Source organism: Podarcis erhardii (assembly GCF_964252035.2).
Source record: "Podarcis erhardii genome assembly, chromosome: Z".
NCBI classification, from domain to species: domain Eukaryota; kingdom Metazoa; phylum Chordata; class Lepidosauria; order Squamata; family Lacertidae; genus Podarcis; species Podarcis erhardii.
This window is the reverse complement of record NC_138504.1, coordinates 7932035-7953508: the sequence shown is the minus strand read 5'-3', so window position 1 is coordinate 7953508 and position 21474 is coordinate 7932035. Positions and strand designations below refer to the sequence as shown.

Below are 21474 nucleotides of genomic sequence, written 5' to 3'. Positions count from 1 at the left end.
CCCATGAATTCGGGGACACTTTTCAACTTCAATGGATTTTGTCCAGGGACTGATTTGTAAATCCGGGGACTGTCCCTGGGAAACGGGGACGTCTGGTAACATTAAGTTACATGAGCAGGGCCTTTTCGACCATGACCCCCTCTGGCCCCCAGAATTTGGTTAACTTTACTCCTGTTTCCTTTTAGTTTTCAAGACTCAAACTTATATTTTTTCTTGCACTTGTCCTCCTTGAGGGAGCCTGCCTAATTATTGTTTTGCTTTTTTCTTTACTTTTGGTGCTGGATTGTGTTATAATCTTTTTTAATTCTTTGCGTTATATGTGTGTGTGTGTGTTGTGATTTTATATAAGCTGTCGTGAGCACTGAAAAAATGGAAAGGTTGAGGATATGAATACAAAACACACATACAAAAGTTGGTCAAATAGTGGTGAGTGGTTTATTTGCCCTTTTCCTTCTTGCTCATTTGTTTCTCAACGTCATCTTGGACGGATGATGAAGAATGGCTATCACTGCTTTCATCACTCTCATCATCACTGTCTTCTTCAAAATCATCTCCTTTGGGGCCTCTTCGTAATGCATTAAAACACGGGCTGAAATGCCACCCAAAAAAAAAAAAACTTCAATGAGAATATTGTGCATTTCCTGGCAGATTCCAGATACACTTAATGGTGGGAAGGGTAGTAAACCAGGGCTGCAGCTATACTGACCTGTTCAATGTTATTTCCCCATATCAGAATGATATTAGATATTTCGTTCTAAAATGTCACTTGATATTTAACATTTTTATCATGCCCCCCTCCCGCCCGGTCAAATGTAAGTAATACCCAGCCACACCATTTTCCAAAATGCTCTTTCTTTCCATGCTGCTGGTCACTGGTTGCTCTGCTATTCCCTCTGGGGGGACATGTGAGCAGTGTTTCACCAATGTAGCAGCATAAAACGATTAAAAATTAAGCTATAAAAAGACAAGGTAATAACACATTATTAACGTAAAAAGTAGGAAGTCATGTGTCCGTTTCTGTAATCAAAACCATTCCTTAACTCTTCCTTAACATTAAAAACCATGAGTATAGATCTGCCCCTGGTCTGATACCAGCACTGACTGGCGATAGCTGGACAGGGCTCAGGCAGGCATCTTTCCCTTCCCTTCCTATCTGATCTTTTAACAGGGTGATATCAGGGATCAAACCTGGGACGTTATGCATTCATAGTAGCAAGTGAAGGGAAGGATCCCTGCCTGAGACCTGAGCTACTGTAGGTCAGAGTAGAAGCACTGAATTTAAGAACCAGTAATCTCACTCAAAAGGGACGCGGGTGGCGCTGTGGGTTAAACCACTGAGCCTAGGACTTGCCGATCAGAAGGTTGGTGGCTCGAATCCCCGCAACGGGGTGAGCTCCCTTTGCTCGGTCCCAGCTCCTGCCCACCTAGCAGTTTGAAAGCACGTCAAAGTGCAAGTAGATAAATAGGTACTGCTCCAGCACGAAGGTAAACGGTGTTTCCATGTGCTGCTCTGGTTCGCCAGAAGCGGCTTAGTCATGCTGGCCACATGACCCGGAAGCTGTACGCCGGCTCCCTCGGCCAGTAAAGTGAGATGAGTGCCACAACCCCAGAGTCAGCCACGACTGGACCTAATGGTCAGGGGTCCCTTTACCTTTTTAATCTCACTCAAAGCAAGAGAAATTCAGATGATTGCAACAGTTATAGGAAGATGTGAGAGAGGGGTTTTGCTGCTTCCTTCCACCCTAGTCTCTTTGCTCTGTCCATTTTTCTCCACCCCCAGCTCAGTTCCAGTAAACCAGGAGTGGGTAGCATGTGGACTTCCAGATGTTGTACATCAAACCCCCCCATCAGCCCCAGTTAGCATGGCCAATGGTCAGGGATGCTGGAGTCCAACAGCCTCTGGAAGGCTACAAGTCCCTGAACGCTGCAGTAAGTCCTATACCCCTAAATCCTCTCCTTTATATACGAACAAGGAAGGCACGCCAATCTGCCATGTCCAATTTAGCTTTCAAAAGCCAAATGCAGCCGCAACAGATGAGAAATTCTTTACTTGTGCAATGCACCTGCAGATGAAAGACCCACATACAGCTTTGGTAATTTCCCAGTATATGTTACACTCTTGCAGATGTGTTGAAAGAACTCACTGGAACCCTATGCCAAAAGAGGTGCCATCTTGAAACTAGAAAAGATAATTCTTCCTTACAGTTTTGCTTCTTTTGATGTATTCAAACATTTCAATGAGGGTGCGCTAGAAATTAAAATGGTTCAACATCTAGTTAATTATGGCCTTTTTTGCTTGCTTTCTTCTTGTTTTTTAAAAAGGCCTTTTAAAGCAACATCCAATAATATTCCAAGCAATAGTAACAGTCCATCCACTCCACACAGCCCTTCCTGGACAAATCACTTCAGCATTGATATGAATCCCATCTCTCACACATTCATTTCCCAGGGCTTATCTTAGCAGACCATTCTTTGCTAATTCTAGTCTCTTGTTTGGAGATGTGCCAGTGCCTCTGCTTGGCTATCCGCAGTTTCAGCATTGGGTGCTGAGAGCAGAGGAAATTGTAAATGCAAAGATTCTATGCAGGAGGTCCATGTGTGGAAACTTTCAACAAATAACCATCTGGAGAGGGGAGAGGAATAATGCCTGAGTGTGTGTGGTTCCATATGCACAGGCAGGGCAATTTATTTTTCATGGTAAATAATTTGATAGCTGAGCAACTTTGTGCTAAAAGTTTGTGTGGGAACATAGGGAAGCTACGTTACCCCAGATCAGACTGTCGGCCTGCCTAGTTCAGGATTGTCTGCCCTGGACAGTGGCCACACCCATACCATATGTTTAAAGCACATTCAGCAATCATATAAAGCAAATGGTTGCCCACTCCCCCCCCCAAAAAAAAATTCTGGAAATTGTATTTCGTTCAGGTTGCTAGGAATTGTAGCTCTGTGAGGAAATTCCACCGGGCAGGGCCTGCCACACTAAAGTGAAGGCCAATCTAATCTCAGGGGCATGGGGAACCTCCAGAAATGCCCCAACAGGAGGTCACAGTGATCAAGGTGGATCTTCTAGATATGGGGTGGAAAAGTGTCCTCTCATCTCCTGCTTCCTGGTCCTTTTAAAGGAGATGTCAGAGACTGGACTTTTGGATGTGCTCTGCCACTGAGTTAGAGTCCCTCCATCTTAGAGACACCAACTTGCAAGTGTGGTGGGGGGCCCAACATCCCACGTGTGACGACATCATGTCAGGACATCACGCCAGCTTGGAGGATCCAGGAATGTGGTGGCTTCAATGGTTGGTGGCTGCTGCTGCTGCTGCTACTGCCACCAGGAGAAGAAGGAGGATGACCCAGCCACTAAGGCCACATTGCCATTGTGTTCCTGGCTCCTCCAAACTGGCATGACCTTTTTTTTTAACATGGGGGGGGGTGTCCCTCACAAGCAAATGTTGAGGGGATCCAAAAGGGTTTGGCCCCTAGGAGAGGCGCCTCTGCTCCCTCCACTCCACTGCATTTTACTGTGAGAGTGCTGAAGTGCCCCATAACGCAGCTGTGCTTTTACACAGGAGGAAGTATCTCTTACCTCCTCTCCAGAATAAAACAGCAACATGGAAGACACGCAAGAAGGATCAGTCCTCCTATCCCGGCACCAAGCATCCGCAGGATCTGTTGAGGGCCTGTTACAGTTCAATCAGCATCAGCTTGGCTTGTAACTGTCCTACAACCTAGTAGTGAGTCAGCTTTGCTTCAGGGCCGCATCTGCAATAAATAATCTCCAAAGCACGTGGATGTCTATAGTACACTAGGAGCTGTGCTCCTGTTTGCTCCACCACCACCCCTGCCATTTTCCCCACATTAACCCCCTGGAGCTTCCACTTCCCACCCCATGCAACTACTTAAGCTCAACCTGATTTCTGAAGCCACTTCCCTTTTCTACTCTGTAGCTTTGCTTTATACCCCTTTGTACATGCCTTCACTCCCATGCCTCCTTTCCCCTCCTTTTGTGCAACCCCTCTTGCACATAAACCACTCCATGGTAATGTCTTGCATCTCCTCCTCCTACATACTGCAACTACTACACACTTTGTTCACCTTCTACCCAAGTTATGAAGCATATCCTGCAAGTGTCCTGGGACACACATACCCTTTTTTTAAATCACTACAGAATGGTGATGTTTTGGGTGCCATGATCTTTCCCAGCTCCTTTCTTGTTGCAGTCAAGTCTCTGCAGCTAGAAAGCTAGCACAGGAGTAAGATAGAATCTCTACCTCTCTGTTTTGTTTTGTTTTTAATGTGGGTTAGATTTAAAACAAATATATGTTCCTTCACAGGCAGTCTGACATGGTAATGTCCACACTCCTGCCTCTGGACTTCTACCACTTCATTCTGCTGCCCCTGTATAGAGGATGTTAAGTTTTGTACTGCAGTTACATGTTTAGTGGGGAAAGTTTATTTTTGGGATGCAACTCTGAGTTCAAACTGCTCTGACGTAAACCAACACTCCTGCGCTATCACAGAAACATAGGAGGTGTAACATATTGTGGTGTAACATCTAAAGTGCTCTCATTCCTATCAGCCCCCAAATGCCTGGCCTGGGGTCAAAACTGATGGGAGTTAGAGCTATTGGAGGGCAGCAGGCCAGGGGAAGCTGTGATAAGGCATTCATTTTAAATTGAGTGTTAGATAGGGAAGTGTCTTGGGGGGAGTATTCCCTATAGGAGGGGAATGAACAATTACTTTACACTTAATATCCCTTTAAAAAAATAGTTTTATTAGAGATTTTTTTTGTGTTGAAACACAAGCAAACAAATAATTGGGTGAAAGTACATTCTATTGCACAGCATTCATGCAGGGTATCGTGTCAGCATCATGTGGGTAGGTCTTTTTTATTATTATTAATATGTCCTTTTATGCCAGTATTTTTCATTATTACATTTTTTCAGAGGCGGTCAAGGTGGCATAGGAACCAACTCCTAGGGGCCATGGGTGCTCCAGCCCCCGCAATAAAATATTTCAGGGGCTGGTCCACTGGCAGAGGAAGAGGAGTGCGGGGGGAGTGCACTGCACCCGGCAGCGTGATCCCAGTAGGGAGCCATCGCAGCTGCCCGCCCCCCTGCACTGAGTGCCCTGCCCCTGCAGGCGGTGTGCCCCACCCCCAGGATGCGCACCATGCCCCTTCGGGCAGTTGCCACGCCCCCAGGACGCATGCCATGCCTCTGCGGATGGCGCGCCATGTCCCCAGGATGCGCGGCCCATTCCTGCAGGTGACGCGCCCCACCCCATGATGCATGCCAGCCCCGCCCCTGCCTGCTCTCCCCCCCCTGGTGCTGGTCCATCTAGCTCAGTATTGTCTGCACTGACTGGCAGAGGCACTCCAGGGAATCTTTCCCAGCCTTACATGGATATCAAACCAGGGACATCCTGCATGCAAAGCAGATGTCCTACACTGAGCTGTAGCCCTTCCTGGTAGCTCTGGATTGAGCTTGTTTAACTGCAGAAGTCCAGGCATCTGTAACCTCCAGAATGTATCACAGCATTGCATTATTTGTGGGGCATCCATTAAAGTTGAGCTGGAGAAGGCTGCTGCCAGGTTGTTGAAGGAGGTACCTCTTTCACAGGGCAAAACATATGTGCTGAAGGAGTTGCAGAGGCTGTAAATATGATACCGGGCCAAGTTTAAGGTCTTTCTGTGGAACAACTTGAAGACCAAGGGTATCTCTGGGAATGCTTTACATTCTGCACCTCTGCTGAGATATTTCAATGCTGTTAGCATTGCCATATGCTCCTGAGGTTCATCTTATGATCACTTTTTATTCCAGCAGGCCTTTTAACAGTCAGATCTGATTTTATAGTTTTAAACTGGTTTTATATATTTATTGCACTGTTGAGTTTGACGTATGCTACTTAGAGACAATTGTGCTTAAGTGGTATATAATTTGTCTGAGTAAAAATAAATTAAATAGAATAAAGCAAGAGCCTTCTCTTTGGAATGCAATTCCAATAAGCACCCACTGTTTAGACACCTGCTTAACATGCACCTGTTTACTCAGGCTTCCCTTGGGCGATCAAGCTATGTTGATGCATTAATCTGCTCTACTGATTTGCAACGAGTTTGGGACTTGCTTTATGAATGCAATTTTATTTCATACAAAGTATCAGAGTGGTTTGCAACAGTTATACGTAAAACCGTACAATAAAAACCACATTAAAATTCTGAAATCAGAAATCAGCTAGCTATTATGGAGAGATGCAGCCTTAATTGCCTGCATAAGCCTATTGGAATAGGAAAGTTTTCAGCAGGCATTTAAAACTGGAAACCGAAGGTGCCTGCTGAATCTTTGTTGGCAGACTATTCCATAATGCTGGACCAATGACACTCAGGGCTTAGGTCTTGTTGTTGACAAATAAGCCTTGCCAACTTGGAGAAGCACCACTTCCCTAAGGTCCCTAAAATTTTCAGTGCTTTGTGAATTACCATATATACTCGAGTATAAGCCAACCCGAATATAAGCCGAGGCACCCAATTTTACCACAAAAAACTGGGAGAACTTGAGTCAATAAGTTCACCACACCACAAACCTGGTGGTGGCAGCAGCGGCAAAGGAAGAACAAGCAGCCCAAAAGGGCTGCTTTCGGGCTGCTTGTTCCTTCTCCGCCACCGCCAACAGCGCCAAAGGCGGAGGAGGAGGAAGGAGCAGCCTGAAAGGACCCTTGCTTGAGTATAAGCCAAGGGGGGGCTTTTTCAGCATAAAAAATGTGCTGAAAAAGTCAGCTTATACTTGAGTATATACGGTAAAACTGTATATACTTGAATCTATTTTGGAAGCAGATGGACAGCCAGTGCAGATGCTTTAACAATGGGCTCACATGTTGGCCACATTCTCCCATCAGCAGTCTGGCTGTCACATTCTGCACTGACTGTAGCTCCCTAATCAGGCCCAAAGGCAGCCCCACATAGTGTGCACTGCAGTAATCCAGCCTTGAGGTTACCAATGCCTGGACTACGATGGTAAGGCTATCCCTGTACAGGACAGAGCTGTCAACCTTCCCTTTTTTTGCGGGAAATTCCCTTATTCCAGCGCTGTTTCCCACTGCTTCCCGCTGCTATCCTGGATTGTTAGATATCCCGTAGACTGTCCCCAGGACAGGTGAGGCTGCTGGTCCCTTATTTTCGAGGCTGCTGATCCCTTATTTTCAAATCTGAAGGTTGACAGCTATGGTACAGGAATGGCTGTATTGTTGATTTTATGCAGTTCACTGCCATAATATTTTCCCCCTATAATGTTGCTGGCATATAAACATTGCAAATAAGTAAAATAAAAATTCCTCCCTTTTAAGTTACAAAAGCAGTTTGTCATGTGGCATCAGAAGAAGAGAGGCTGCCTGTCTGAGAAAACAAACAAACTCAAAGACTCCAAACATGTGAAACTAGCTGCAGAAGGGTTTTTGTTGGCTCCTGATCTACATTTGTTGTAAATATAACTGTGATGGAAATCCTGCTGGATCAGCCCTAAGGTCCACCTAGCCTGGCAGCCTTCTTTCCAACAGGCCACCCAGAAGCCTCCAGGAAGACCACATGAAAGCAACAGGCCTCGCCTCCCACTGTTCTCAAAACTGGCAGGGGAAAATAGCAAACCTGTTCAGCGAAGTGAAGAATCAGACGATTGAACAGGGCAATAAAATTGCCAATTACCCATTGCAGGAGGTAACCCAATAATTTGTGAGATGCTGGAGTCTAAGAGGCCTGTGAAGGGTTTGTGTTTTGTCAACAGATTGTTAGAATGCACACAGCGTGTGCTTTGTGGACTATAAGCACGTGTTGTTTATTGACATATGCTGCACACCCTGAAGCATTCAAGTACCAAAACCACTCTACAAACAGACAAACTGGATGGAAAATAAACTCTACAGGAGAAGCACATTGAATTTTGAAGAACCATTTTAAGATGCACTCCAAGACACAATGGGAGCCACAATATCTGTGTGCACTGATGTAAAACGAAACAGATCACTACTCTGTGAAGTCAAAGGGTGCAGGACCTGTCGCCTTCTAGTTGTTGTTAGGGATGATGGAATGAAGGAATTGTAGCCCAGCAACAACTGAAGTGGTACAGCACAACACTTAACCTGGTCTAGTCCAACACTGTTTGCTCTGACTAGTATGACTTCTCAGACAGAAATATTTCCCAGATCGCCTGAGATTTTTACTTAGCTGGCAAGGAGAGAGATATAACCTGGGACCTACTGTGTGAAAATCCTGTGTTCCGAGCTATGGCCCCTCATGCTCATTTGAGAGCTTCCTGGTGCATTATGTAAGTCCTCAACACAGACCTGCAAGCAGTGGGGGCTAGTCCATTAAGTAGGGCAAGTGGGGAACCGCCCCATGAAGCTGAGCTGCTCTCAGCCATCCCTCACCTGCCTGTCTCCTTGATTACAACCAATCCAGGGGCTGGCAATGCATTGTCATCTTCCTACCCACGATTTTCAGTGTTATCCCTTGAATGAAGGAAGGTGGGGTAGGGGAATCAGAGTGAGCTGGCTCTGCCTGTCATTGGCTCTGACTTCACCTACTGCTGGCTTCTGCCCCAACTAATCCCAAGGGTCACCAGCAGCCACTACTGCTTACAAACCTGACCCTGTATCTATACTACTCTGCTGTGCCACCTGGGAAAAGCAGCAACAAGCTCTTGGCAGAAGGTGGCAGTGTAGGCATAAGAAACTATGTGTGTCCAGCTTTGCAGAACAAGTGAAAGAGCCCTGGAGGCAGAATGCCACTTACGGTCTTTGAGTGGAGTGTAGCAGTCCAACTGAACATGCTTTTTAGACGAGAAGCAGCACTTGTGTTCCAGACACAACGACTTGTTGCTCTTTTCTCCAGCTTGGCAAGGCACCACTGCCTGATTTGTTTTGGGTCGACACGCTTTGAGAAATGAAGCAGAAATGCAAGATTTCAGTTCTAAGCCCAGTTTAAACATGTACACACTGAGGCACGAGGCAAAGTTATTCCAGACCTCTGCTTCCATTTAGGGTGGCCATGTGTTCCACTTTAAAGAGAACAGTCCTTTAAGTCTCTTCAGTCCAAGTCTGGTTTAAAGAGAAAAGACCCTAAGAAGAGAGAGCAAGAGGGTTCTTAGAGTCTCCCGTCAACAGTGAGTGACAACATCTGGGCAGGTGACTGAGCAGGCATGAAGTTCACCTGGTCACCATCTTCCCCAACTACAGGGTATCCAAGAGCATTCTATACAGAGCAGACCTATTGAAATGAGTGGACCTAAATTAGTCATGTCCATTCATTTCAGTGCGTCCAACATTAGAATTACTATAGCTTGAATCCATGCAGGGCCGTCTTTAGCAGATGTGACACCGTGGTGCAAATATCTGCCCAGCGCCCCCAAATTACCACGGATAGTGTTGGAGTGGCCATAGCTGCTCACTGTCAGCCATCTGGGGGGGGGGAGCACAACTCTCCCCCATGCTGCTGCAGAAGAGCGATCCCCGCAGAGGCTTGGGAGTGAAGTTGCGCCTCACCCAAGCCTCCTCGGGAGGAGAATGATCCCTGCAGAGGCTTGGGAGGCTAGCTGTGTGCCCGCCAGCCATATGATTGGTGGGGCACAGCTTCCATCCTAAGCCTCTGCGGGGATCGTTCTCCTCCCGATGAGGCTTGGGGGAGAAGCTGCACATCCGCCAGCCTTATGGTTGGCGGGGCGCAGATGGCGGGTGTGCAGGGAAAGGGGAGGTCACCAGCAAAGCCACACAGCTCCTTCACTTGCTGGGGTGCCCCTGAGAGGCCAGTGCCCTGGTGTGACGCACCACTAAGCCCTATGGGAAAGATGGCTCTGAATCCATGTTTGTACCTATATCAGGAGTGAAGAACCTTTCACACACACACCCCAGATGTTGCTGGACTACAACTCTGAGCAGCCTTGACTATGCTGGCTTGGACTAATGGGATATGTAGTTTAGCAACGTCCAGAGGGCCAGAGGTTTCTCAGCCCTGATCTATGCATACAAATTAGCTCAGTGTCCTCTTTCTAAGAGACATGTTTCCTTTTTCCGGAGGGGGGGGGGGATATGCAAATGGCTGATATTATGTTTTATTGGAAATTTGCTGAGAGTTCCTTCTCACTTATGCATCAACTCCATGCAAGGGAGAAAAGGAACAGTAGCAGGGGAAAAAGCACAGAAAGACTCACAGAGGGGTCAAGCATCAACGTGGTGGTTTTGAAACTATGTTTTTGATTGAGCCCTTTGCTTTGGAGTATCTGAATAAGATTCAGGAGGGCCTTTTTCCTTTGAAGGTTGGAACAAACTGGGCAATCTCCACACACTAATGAGCTGATTATTTCCAAGTGCCACTTTGAAGTCTGCTTCTCCTTTTGGTGGAAACAGCAACACTACCGCCAAAAAGCAAAAGAGCCATGCATCAAGATCTGTGCAAGGCCCTTCTTTCATTTATTTAAACAATTTATATACCACTTAACTACAACAGTCTCTAAGCATCTTGCAAAGATACTTAATGGGGCTTTGCAATTGCTTCATTTGTAAAAAGCAGCCCCTACAACGCACAGCAAACTGATTCTGAAATCCACTAGTGGGAGAAAAAGAGGGAACTGAAAGCAGGGTCGCCCTTCTTCTCCTTCAACTTCTTCAGTATCCAGCCACTGTAGCAAGTGTTGCTGACCTTTCGGGAGTCTGTGGGCACATTTGTAAGCAAAGAGAAATGGTCATGGGTACGACGCACATGCAGCTGCTCTCCTACCCAGCCCCCAGCCGTTACTCACTTGAAATTGCCTCCTTGCCACAATTGAACTGAGGGCGGGTGAAAAGCATTCCATTGGCTAAAGAAGGATTGTTGCAAGATTCATTTTAGAGGGGGGATGGGGCCCTGTGGGCACCAGGGAAGTCTGCTGTGGACACCTGCAAGCACATGTGCAGCATGCTGGGGATCCATGCACCACAGCTCAGCAGGAGGAGGAGGAGCAAGGCTTGCCTTGTGCTCCATTGGCCTGTTTGGCCCAACCCCTATGCTCTTGGAGTATGGCAAGAATGACCGCTCCCTGCTTAAAACAGGGGGCACCCTTTGCGTGGACGCGCGCAGCCCCTGGATCTGGAGCGGCTCCATCAGCATAGGCTTGGCTTTGCCTTCCCTCAGGTGGGATACCTGGAGGTCTCCACCTTCCTCCCACCTGGGGGAAGCGTTGCCAAGGAGACCAGGCCAGGTAGGGGAGGGATTACCTGCCCACACAATAGAGGGAGGATCTTACCTGGGAATCCTCACTTGGCTCCAGAGCCAAGAATGGGAGAGAAAGGAAAACCCTGCTTTATTGGCCTGCCCAGCACTGGATTTATGGATTGTATACAAGTCCTACTCAGTGTAAAACCATCAAACATAAAGAGACTAAGTCCTTTAATTTAAATGGGTATACTCTGAGCAGGACCACCACTGGATAACTATGTACATGTCCGTGAATATCCACAATGTATCTCTAAGTCCTTTTGGTTGTTCCACTACCCTCAGGTGGCGGCAGCCTAGGAAAGCTTATTCTCTGTGGCAGCCCTTAAGTTGTGGAATCCCCTCCCGCCAAAAGTGTGTCTGGATTCTTCACTTTGAATCTTTTAGTGAATGCTAAAGATGCCCCTTTTTACCCTGACATTTGACACTTGAGATGTCTATTTTTAAAATGGTCCCCTCTTCTCTCTTTGCAAGTTGAAAACAAACTGTTTTTATGTTGTGTTTTCAATTGTTGTAAAATTCTCTGGGATCCTAGGGCGAAGGGTGGGTAACAAATAACAACAGCAGCTACTGCTGCCTTGACTTTTTTCTTTCCTGTCAATGCATTGTTGGGTTACTAGATACAGCACTATGCAAACATTTGATACCTACCATTAATTCTGCATTGGGAGCATCTCAACCCATCCAAAGAACTGCTCAAACTAGTCCTGTGCATCAGGAGGGCTTTGAGGGCTTCTCAAATAAGACGACCCTCATGGTCCCTTCCAACTCTACAATTCTATTATTCTAAGATGCTTACAAACCAGTATGGGTGATCCATGTGCAGCTGCAACATGAGAGGAAATGGAGGGTTGATTCCTTTGGACAACCCCTTTTTATTTCCTTTTCCAAACATGAAACGTGGCACTCTGCATAGAACAACATGCCTCAATATAGCTCAACAAAGAGACCTTTCACTGAAGGACCACAGTAACAAACATTTCTAATCCTCTCAAGGACTTGAAGAGGGGGCAATGAAAAATGATGCTACAAAAGCACTTACTCACTGGGTTGAAAAAGGTCACCAGCTGTTCAGATACGATCTGTACTTTCGTCCTTGGCTCAGGGGGAGCAACTTCAGTTTCATTTAAATCATCCAAGGTCGGAAATGCAGAACCTGAAAAGCACACAACAAGTCAAACTCCTGCACGGCAGCTCAAGGGGGAAACTCATTTAAGTACCATAATACAGTTTTCCCACTTAAACTCTCTCCCCCCCCCCGCCCCAATCAAAACGCTTTCCCCCTCTCAGCCTCTGATCCCCTCTTCTTCAGATAACTGATGGACTGAGTACTATGCCCTCTGTCTTAGTGGTGGTTGGAGAATATCAGGTCAGTTCAAAATAAAATCTCACTCACCCATGCTTTGTAAGTATATGAAGGAGCCAATCTGGCGCATACAGTGGTACCTTGGTTGTCAAACTTAATCTGTTCCAGGAGTCCGGGTTCGACTCCCAGAACTGTTCGAAAACCAAGGTGTGGCTTCCGACTGGCTGCAGGAGCTTCCTGCACTCAAGCGGAAGCCACATCAAATGTTCAGCTTCCAAGAAACGTCTGCAAACCAGAACACTACTTCTGGGTTTGTGGCATTCGGGAGCCGATTTGTTTGGGAGCCAAGCAGTTTGACAACCAAGGTACCACTGTATTGCCAAGTCCTGAATAGGTTAGCTGGGAACAATCAACCTGACCCACCTATGGCTTCCTAGATACTCAGTGCTCCACAAAGGTAGCACTGGTTTTGGGAGGGTAATTGCTGCTATCCCATGAGGATCAGAGACCATCTGGTGCACTCCTAGAGATGTGTGGAAGCTGATGGATTCCTGAATGCTGCAAGAGGTTTTCCGGAAGGCAATTCTGCCAAGGTCCTAGTCTCCCTGTGGAATGTTGAGGCATGGCGGGCCATAGACACAACTGCACCCAAATGTCTTCTCTGGTGCTGTGGAAGTTAGTTACTGAGGAGTTCCAGGCAGCTGGAGACAATTGCAGTACAAGGCGTATAAGTTTTGCTCTGACGGAGACTGTACACATGGAAGAGCACATAATCGTGGCTGTGTGGTGGTTAACATGGAGAAAACAGCCTACTTGGCAACCCATGTACCATTTAGAAAAGCTATTATGCAGTGGAAGTGGCAATCATTTACCCTCATTAACCCAGTCTTGGAGCCATCAGATGCCTATTGTGGAAAATAACAACAACAACAACAACAACAACAACAACAATTTATTTATACCCCACCCTCCCCAGCCAAGACCAGGCTCGGGGTGGCTAACAACCAATAATAAAAACGAGTTGAATGAATACAACTTAAAAACAAGATTAAAATACAACATTAAAACAATTAAAATGCAGCCTCATCACAGGAGGAGAAAGGAAAAAGAAAGAGGGGGAGGAAATCAAATCGATTCCAAGCCAAAGGCCAGGTGGAACAACTCTGTCTTACAGGCTCTGTGGAAAGAAATCAGATCCTGCAGGGCCCTGGTCTCATGAGACAGAGCGTTCCACCAGGCCAGAGCCAGTGTTGAAAAGGCCCTGGCTCTGGTTGCGGCTAATCTAACTTCCTTAGGGCCCGGGACCTCTAGGGTGTTGCTATTTATGGACCTTAAGGTCCTCCGTGGGGCATACTGGGAGAGGCAGTCCTGTAGGTACAAGGGTCCTAGGCCGTAAAAGAAAATCTGCAAGGACAAAATTATCTGCTTCATATGGACTTGAGTGCTGCTCTTGCTGGCTGTTGAGGGTAAAGTGGTGTGTCTTCAGTGATGTAGCCAGCCCTGGGGGAAAAACCACCCTGGGGCCTGGACCCAGGAGGTGGTGCTTCCGCTCTTGGTTGAAACTGGTTATCTTGATATACTCCAGTTCAGGTTCAGGGCCAGTTTGGGCATAGAATCAGCCTTGATCACTCTGATGGGTGACATTCAGGTGAAAGACAGAAGCACCATGAACCTGTTGATTCCCCTAGATGACTGCTCTCAGTGAGTTCGTAGTTTGTTTTGTGGTGGCTTTACTACTACTTACAGGGTCTGTTCCATTGAAAAGTATTGACTGATGGTGCCTTGGACCCCTAGGAGTTGTTGGGTACCACAATTTTGTTTCCAACACTATTTAATATCTACATAAAGGTGCTGTGGAGGTCATTAGAAGCTTTCTGGCAAGATGTCACTCAGTTCCATTTCTCTGTAACATCTCAAAACATCTCAAATCTCATTAAACTGGTGCCTTGGTGCATTTGTGAGCTGGATGACATCAAATAATCCTGACTATTTGCAAAATTGCATTGGACTAATGGAAGCTGAAATCCAACAACTGCCAGAATGAAACATGCTGGCTACTTTTGAGCTAGCTCAGGATTTGCAGCAGCTGTCTACAACTTCAGACAAGTGCTAGGGCTCTCAAATCATTTCTCAGCTTAGGAAAGTTGGGGATTGTTAGCTGAAAATGACCCAGTAGGCCAACCTTTTAAGCCTAGTGGTCCTATTTAAGCACAAAGGCAATACGTTCCCTGGGCTATGGATTGAATTGATACCTACTGCATTCAAAGCATGTATACTTCACCACTGAGTGATGGCACTTTTCAAAGCAGTGATGGGAGTAGTAGGGAAAGGGAGAGGAAGAAATTGATTGGGGGATAAGAACTAATCCAGGCTACCAGTTTGCCCACATGCCATTTAGATCAACACATACACACAACCAGAGTACAGATTGGATATGGTAAACTGGTGCCTAGCCATTCTGTTAACCCCCCCCACACACACACACAACACCTTGAATTTTAAAAGCTGGTGGCCTTATAAGTTTCCCCAAGCAATTCCTCTATTGTCAAACATTGCAAGCTACCTTATGTTTAAGAACTATTCTTTATAATACTCACTTGGGCCAACAGCATGATACAATACACACAAGCATTTTGCTAAAATCTGGGTCACAGAGATCATCATCAGTATTATTTCTGCAATGAAAAACAAATAATGTGAACTCCAGCAAGCCTTCACCTGCTTATTGTGGGAAGAAGACTCAAAAGTCTTGTCTTACTTGGATTACTTTTGCATGGGGCAACACAATCATTTTGCATGGGAACCCCAGATCAATTCCACATGTTAAAAAAAAAAACACTTTGTAGAATCACACTTGATATCAGGGACTGGTTGGGTGCAGAGGATTGGTGGGAGGAACTAGCTGGGAAATCCCCAGGGGAAGAAGGCTGAGAGCTCAGGGATTGGTGGTGGGATGATGGAGTGGTCAGAGGGAGAAGAGGGAGTAGACTGGGAAGAGGAGATGTCAGAAGCTGAAGAGGTAACAGGGTTTAGTGAGCGGGGAAAGTCAGTGGCAGAGAGAAGTCCAGAATTAGAAACGGAAGTTGAAGTAGGAGAGGAGGGAGGCCAAGAAGCAGAGATGAATCTGGCTGGTGAAGAGTCACAGGTGTTTCCCCTTCCTGCTGCAACAAGCTCCCCTCCCTCCTTGTACCATAGAACCAAGAGAGGCTTGTAGAGTGTGGACAAGGTTAGTATCACACAGTTTCAGTCTTGGATTCCTTGGGGAAAATCCTGGAGAGGTGGGGACATAGGCAGCTGTGGGAAGGTCGGGACCTTCAGTCTCTGCAACTGCTTCATGGGGGTCAAGCTGTACCAAAAAGGACTTGCTGTGCTCATTAGGCCTGGCACTCCTATGCAGATCCTGTTTTTGCTGATAAAGTGTTAACTCCACTTGCTTCGTGTGCTCACTCCAGGCACTTGCCAGCTCAGTCCAGCAAACCTCTCAACTCCATAAACTTCATTTCAGACCATGAAAGGGTCATTGGATGAAGGTTGGGTGAGGGTGAGTTAGTGTGGCAGTTATGAGTTAAGACCAGGTTTGAGGAACCTGTGGCCCTCCAGTTGCTCTTGAACTCCCATCATTCATGACCATTTGCCATGGTGGCTTGGGGCTGGTGGGAACTTAAAATCGTAGAGTTGGAAGGGACCACAAGGGTCATCTAGTCCAACCTTCTGCAATGCAACAACTGGAGCCCAACAACACCTGGAGGGCCCCAGGCTCCACATCCTTAGTTTAGACTTAGCTGGGGAAGATAACCAAGTTCACAGTGGGTGGCCTTGGCCCAATCTTCCTCTCTCAGGCATTGCGCTTAATGGGGGTTTTGAGAATGTATCGGGGTGCATCTAATTACAGTGGTCTGAGCTCAATGGAATAAGATAGGCAACAAAGGTGAATAATAAAAATCATGCTGCCACCTGATTGAAGAAACCTTAGCTGATTGAACTTTACTCAAGTAGCTAGATTGAATTTGCATAGATTCTCACCTAAGTAAAACAAGCAGACTCTCCCCATACCACATAATTTTGTCTTTAAATAAATAACACGTCACAGCAGATACCCAGAATTCATTACCTTATGTGTCAGGATGGTGAACACTACCTGTGTTAGGGAGGTAGGTCTGATAATGCTCACCACCTGTAGTTTCTGAAAGTTGTTTTTTTTATATATATATAAAAAGTTTAATCTGCTGCCCTAGTGGCCCTCACTTCAACGTTAGTAATATTTTAATCAAATTAAATTGATGCATCAAATCAGCTCTGGGTTTAACCAGCAAAGCCTGATTGATTTTTAGCCAGAAATGGGACATTCCCAATGGTAGAAACCTTTAGTGCAGATCTTAACTTTCCAGAGAACAGTGCAAATCTTGCTTACTTTAAACCGGGGTGCAAGACCTTAATATTACTAAGCAAACTAAGGGCATCCTAATTCATACTAACTGCAGAAACATGGATGGAGAAGAAACAAATCATCTAACCTAATACAGGGTTATGATAAAACTGATAAATAAAACTCACAGTAAGGTTAAAGTAGATTCATTTAACCTTAGCTACTGAGAGGTCTCCAGCCACCCTTTCTAGCTTTTAGAAAAGAATCAATTGTCCTATGGCTCAACTGAAGTTACATACATTTCACTTGTCAGCTTGCAGGCTCTTTAAGGAAATGGTTCAGTGTTGTAGCTATGGGGATTTCTATTATGACTTACACGCTTGGTAATGACTTCCAGAGAGGTGGCTATTTTAACCAGTTTGGATATTTTAAAGATCATGATTTGTTGTTGAATGAAATTATGCCACAAGTCTTTAAGGTCTCAAATGACTCTTAAAAGGTTACCAGATTTTTTTCAAAGAATCCGAAAGGAGAAAAAAAAGTTATTAAAAAAAGTTTTGTTGTTTTGTTTTTTTAAAAGAAGTAATATCTTCTCTTCGGTGGTTCCGTCTGTCACATGGCCATCCACTGAGCCCCGCCTGCTCTCTTGGAGCGCTATCCGCCGTGGAGTAGGCTCGGGTCAGGCCTGGGCTTGGCCACGTGTCCTTGCCCTCCCAGGGCTCTCCTCCTTAGCAGTGGCAGCAGCAGTGGCAGTGGCAGCGGCAGCGGCGTAGCCAGGTCAGGGCTCTCCCCTTTTTTCTCCTTCCTCTTTCTTCTTCTCTCCTCCTTTTCCCTGCGTCAGCTCCAGGGTTTCCATGGCCCCAGAGCACTGCTGGGGTCAGCCGGGTGGCTGGGTGCTCTTGCTCCTGGCTCAATTTGGGTCCATGGGGGGTTTCAATGGTTCCCCCAGTTGACGTGCCAGGCACCTCCGGTTCCACCTCAGCAGTGGTGGAGCAGCAGCAGTTTCAGCAGCCCAGAACCAGCCTGGTAGTGCAGTTGGCTCTGGATGCCTTCAGGAGCTGCTCGGTGTAGTGGCGCCCACCATTTTGCCTCACCGGAAGTCCCCATATTATGTGTCTTGTGTCATTGAACCAATCACACAACATTTATTCCCTACTAAGACTTCCGGTCAGCGCCATCGCTCAATGGCGGATTTCCCTCGGAGCTCTTGAGGGAAATCTGCTCCGCGGGTTCGGGTCCCGCAGCTACGGCAAAGCGGGGACCCTAAAAAATCACAGGCACGAAGCCTGTGAACTGGAGACTCGGTGGGCACCTTTTGCACCCCCCCGAAGCCGCGAAAAAGCCTTTTTAAAGGCTTCGGAACGGCAGCGGGTGTGTGGCGTGGAGCTGAGAGTCGCTTGTACCCAGCCTGCGGAGTGAAGCCGCGTCGCCATTGACGGAGAGCGCTGATTTCTTCCTGTGATTTGGAACAAAAAGAAACTACTATCCGTGAGTAGGACAAAGATTTAAGGAATAATTGGGACCTAAATTTAATGAATTTGGATACCGAGACGGAAAAGCTCTAAAAGGAAGTCTGCCTTTCCGCTCTGCAGCAAGATCAAAGCAAAGAACAGTTAAGCTTTAACTTTGAAGTTTCCTTTTTGATTAAGTAACTCATTGCTCAAAAGACTGGGACCTTCCCCCCACAGGCAGGAGTGGGGGGAAGAAATTGTGCTTAAACTGTTTAAAATTGTCTGCCTTGAAAGAAGGGACTAAAGTTTTACCGCTGTTTCCCGACCCTGGAACGGACTGCCGGAGAAGGGAAGCCGGCTGCTGACTGTTAATGCGTTAAAGATACAAAGTTATTTTAAATTACCTTTATAAGATACACTTTCCCTGGAATTATTTGGACTTTAGACTTTGTTTCAATCTGCTGGGGACTAACATTGTGGCTTTTTGTGAAACTTTGAGTGCTTTGGGAATACTTTTGAGTACTTTGGGAATATTTTACATGAAAGAATTTCTCCATTTTAAACTGTAAAGAGACTACCAGCTAGTTCGCCCTCTGGAGGAGACTTGACTTGAACCAATCACACAACATTCATTCCCTACTAATAAATTTACGACACTTAAAATATACCGTATTTTTCACCCTATAGGACGCACTTTTCCCCCTCCAAAAATGAAGGGGAAATGTGTGTGCATCCTATCGGGCGAATGCAGGCTTTCGCTGAAGCCTGGAGAGCAAGAGGGGTCGGTGCGCACCGACCCCTCTTGCTCTCCAGGCTTCAGGAAGCTATCCACAAGCCGTGGGAGAGCTGCGCGACTTCGCGCAGCTCTCCCACGGTTTGTGGAGAGCTGCCTGCACCCCAACGCCTGGGGCGTGCTGAGCTCAGCATGCCCCAGGCTTCGGGCTTCACGCAGCTCTCCGCTAGCCATGGGAGAGCTGGACGAAGTCGCGCAGCTCTCCCACGGCTTGCGGATAGCAGCCTGTTCTGGGGGCTGGGGTTGGGGGAAGCTCGGGCTTCCCCCGCCCCAGCCCCGCACCTGGGGGGGAAACAATTTTTTTTCTTTATTCCCCCCCCCCAAAAAAAATTAGGTGCGCCCTATGGGCCAGTGCGCCCTATGGGGCGAAAAATACGGTAAATCTGGGGACATTAAATGAAATCTGGGGACATTCCGGGGACGGTTTTTGTCCGGGGACAGATTTGTAAATCCAGGGACTCTGCCCGAGAAACAAGGACATCTGGTAACCATATCTTAAGCATTTGTCATGTACCACTGTGACTTGGGATCAAGAAAATGTAACATTACATAGCCAGGGATATTAGAGAAAGCTCCTAGTGATCGCTAGCTAGGAAGGGGCAAAAAGTGCCTAAGGTTGTGTTACTTTCACTGGGAAAAAGTGGAAGAACCTCTTACAGCCAAGAGCTTGAGAGCTTGAGAAGAACTCAAGGTGTTGAGTGGCTGAAGCTGCCACCCCCCCCCCTCCTGCCATCCCATGTTCAGAATCAGGAGTATTAACGTGGCACTTTTGCTTATGTGTAATTTGGGGATATGTCCTTGGGTTATGTCTCAATTTACCGTTCTTCCGCATCTGATTATCTGATTTCTGTTCAAGATTAGGATACCAGCTGTGTGATAGGCCTCTTGAAACAGCTCAAGGCTATAGGCTTCTGGCACAACTAATCCAACCCTATGTCCTCCAGATAATGCGAATATGCGTTGGCGGGTGTAAGGCCAAGGCTGCATTCAGCAGCCAGCAAATTGTGGCCTTCGATTTCAGAAGTGAGGACCTTTCTCCAGTTTTGAGTCTCTTTACTAATTTGACTACAACCTCTTTATGATGTACCAGGGTCTCTTAACTACATGCATATAGTGTGAATAATTGTCGGGTTGACTTGAGGCAATAAAACAATTTACTTTGAACTGTGTGAGCAAAAAGATTTTTCCACTGTCAACTCTAAAACATCTGAAAACAGAAAAGGGCAAAGATTCTAAAGCTCTGCTGTGTTACTCAGCTAGTGACACTGGTATAGGTGTGATCTTTGCACAGATAAAAGACAGACACTTTGAGTTTCAGAAGCACTATTGGCCACAGGACTTCATTCCTTTCTTGTTTTGCAGCCTCTCATTTTGGGACTTAAAGCAATTATGAAGATAATTTAAAGGATAAAAAGTGGTTTCTTTTCATCACAACATAAGGAATGGTAGGGAAAGAGACAAGATGAAAGACTTCATTCTGAGGATTAAGCAGGGCTATTGACTGTTTGGCTCCAAAGCGCCCTCTCCGATTGCATGGTTTTCCACAGATCTGAGGGCAATGAAACAATCGCTGAGACAGCTAGAGCGCCGGTGGCGGACACCGTATTTTTCGCTCCGTAGGACGCACCTGACCAAAAGACGCACCAAGTTTTTAGAGAAGGAAAACAAGGAGAGAGAAAATCTGACTCAAATGTTGTACTCCTGTCCACTTTGCTGCTTTAAAGCGAGCCACGGTATATAATGAAGAGAATGGGAAAAGGACAGACATTCCATTATAATGTAGCTGTTTTCATGATCACTGGGAAGTCAGTATTGGCAGCAGTCATGAAAACTAAAATTTGAGCATTTTACTGTTATTAATCAAGAATATTAATAGTCCGGGAGAGAAACCAGGGCTGTGCAAATGAGAAGTGCTTGGAGTATGGAGGAACAGCAAAGAGATCAAATGATTGCGCTCCAGTTCCTAAATCTCTGAAGTTTTCTCAAAACAGGCATGGCTGTTTTGAAAGGAAGGTTCAAAGAGTGGGAAATGGAGTGATTGAACAAAGAACAGTGGAGGAAAAGAGGGCAGATAAATAGCTTCCATTCAATAACAAGAGAACACAATGTTTTTGGTTTGGTATAGGTGGACTGTACTTGTAAGAATTTGTATAATGAATTATAGATTTGGAGTGAAATATCAGTGCCTCTTTTCAGCAATAAAGTTTAGCTCCACACACAAACACACAGGATGTCTGGTTATAGTTGTGCAGTTTAAACTGTTCCTGAGCCAGATGCCTGCTCAGTTTTAGGTGAGCTCACTATTACTGGTTTGTGGAGATGCTTTGC

General features: G+C 46.2%; 1 protein-coding gene and 1 long non-coding RNA gene across 3 annotated transcripts in view; both read right to left on the bottom strand.

The window, feature by feature from the left end:
• Window positions 1-21474, bottom strand: part of LOC309334084 — a 184622-nt gene that overhangs the window by 18671 nt on the left and 144477 nt on the right. The gene's annotated exons all lie outside the window — the stretch shown is intronic.
• FMR1NB (FMR1 neighbor) lies at window positions 417-17206 on the bottom strand. 2 transcript variants are annotated; one of them, XM_081848572.1, is made up of 7 exons: window positions 17091-17206; window positions 16648-16719; window positions 15134-15211; window positions 12273-12386; window positions 8777-8917; window positions 3581-3674; window positions 417-589 (listed from the first exon to the last, which is right to left on the bottom strand). In XM_081848572.1, exons 3-7 carry the CDS (start codon window positions 15198-15200, stop codon window positions 436-438), a joined length of 570 nt encoding a protein of 189 aa, XP_081704698.1. In that variant the 5' UTR covers window positions 15201-15211; window positions 16648-16719; window positions 17091-17206; the 3' UTR covers window positions 417-435. The 2 variants fall into 2 exon arrangements, with proteins under 2 accessions (XP_081704698.1, XP_081704697.1); XM_081848571.1 differs by lacking the exon at window positions 16648-16719.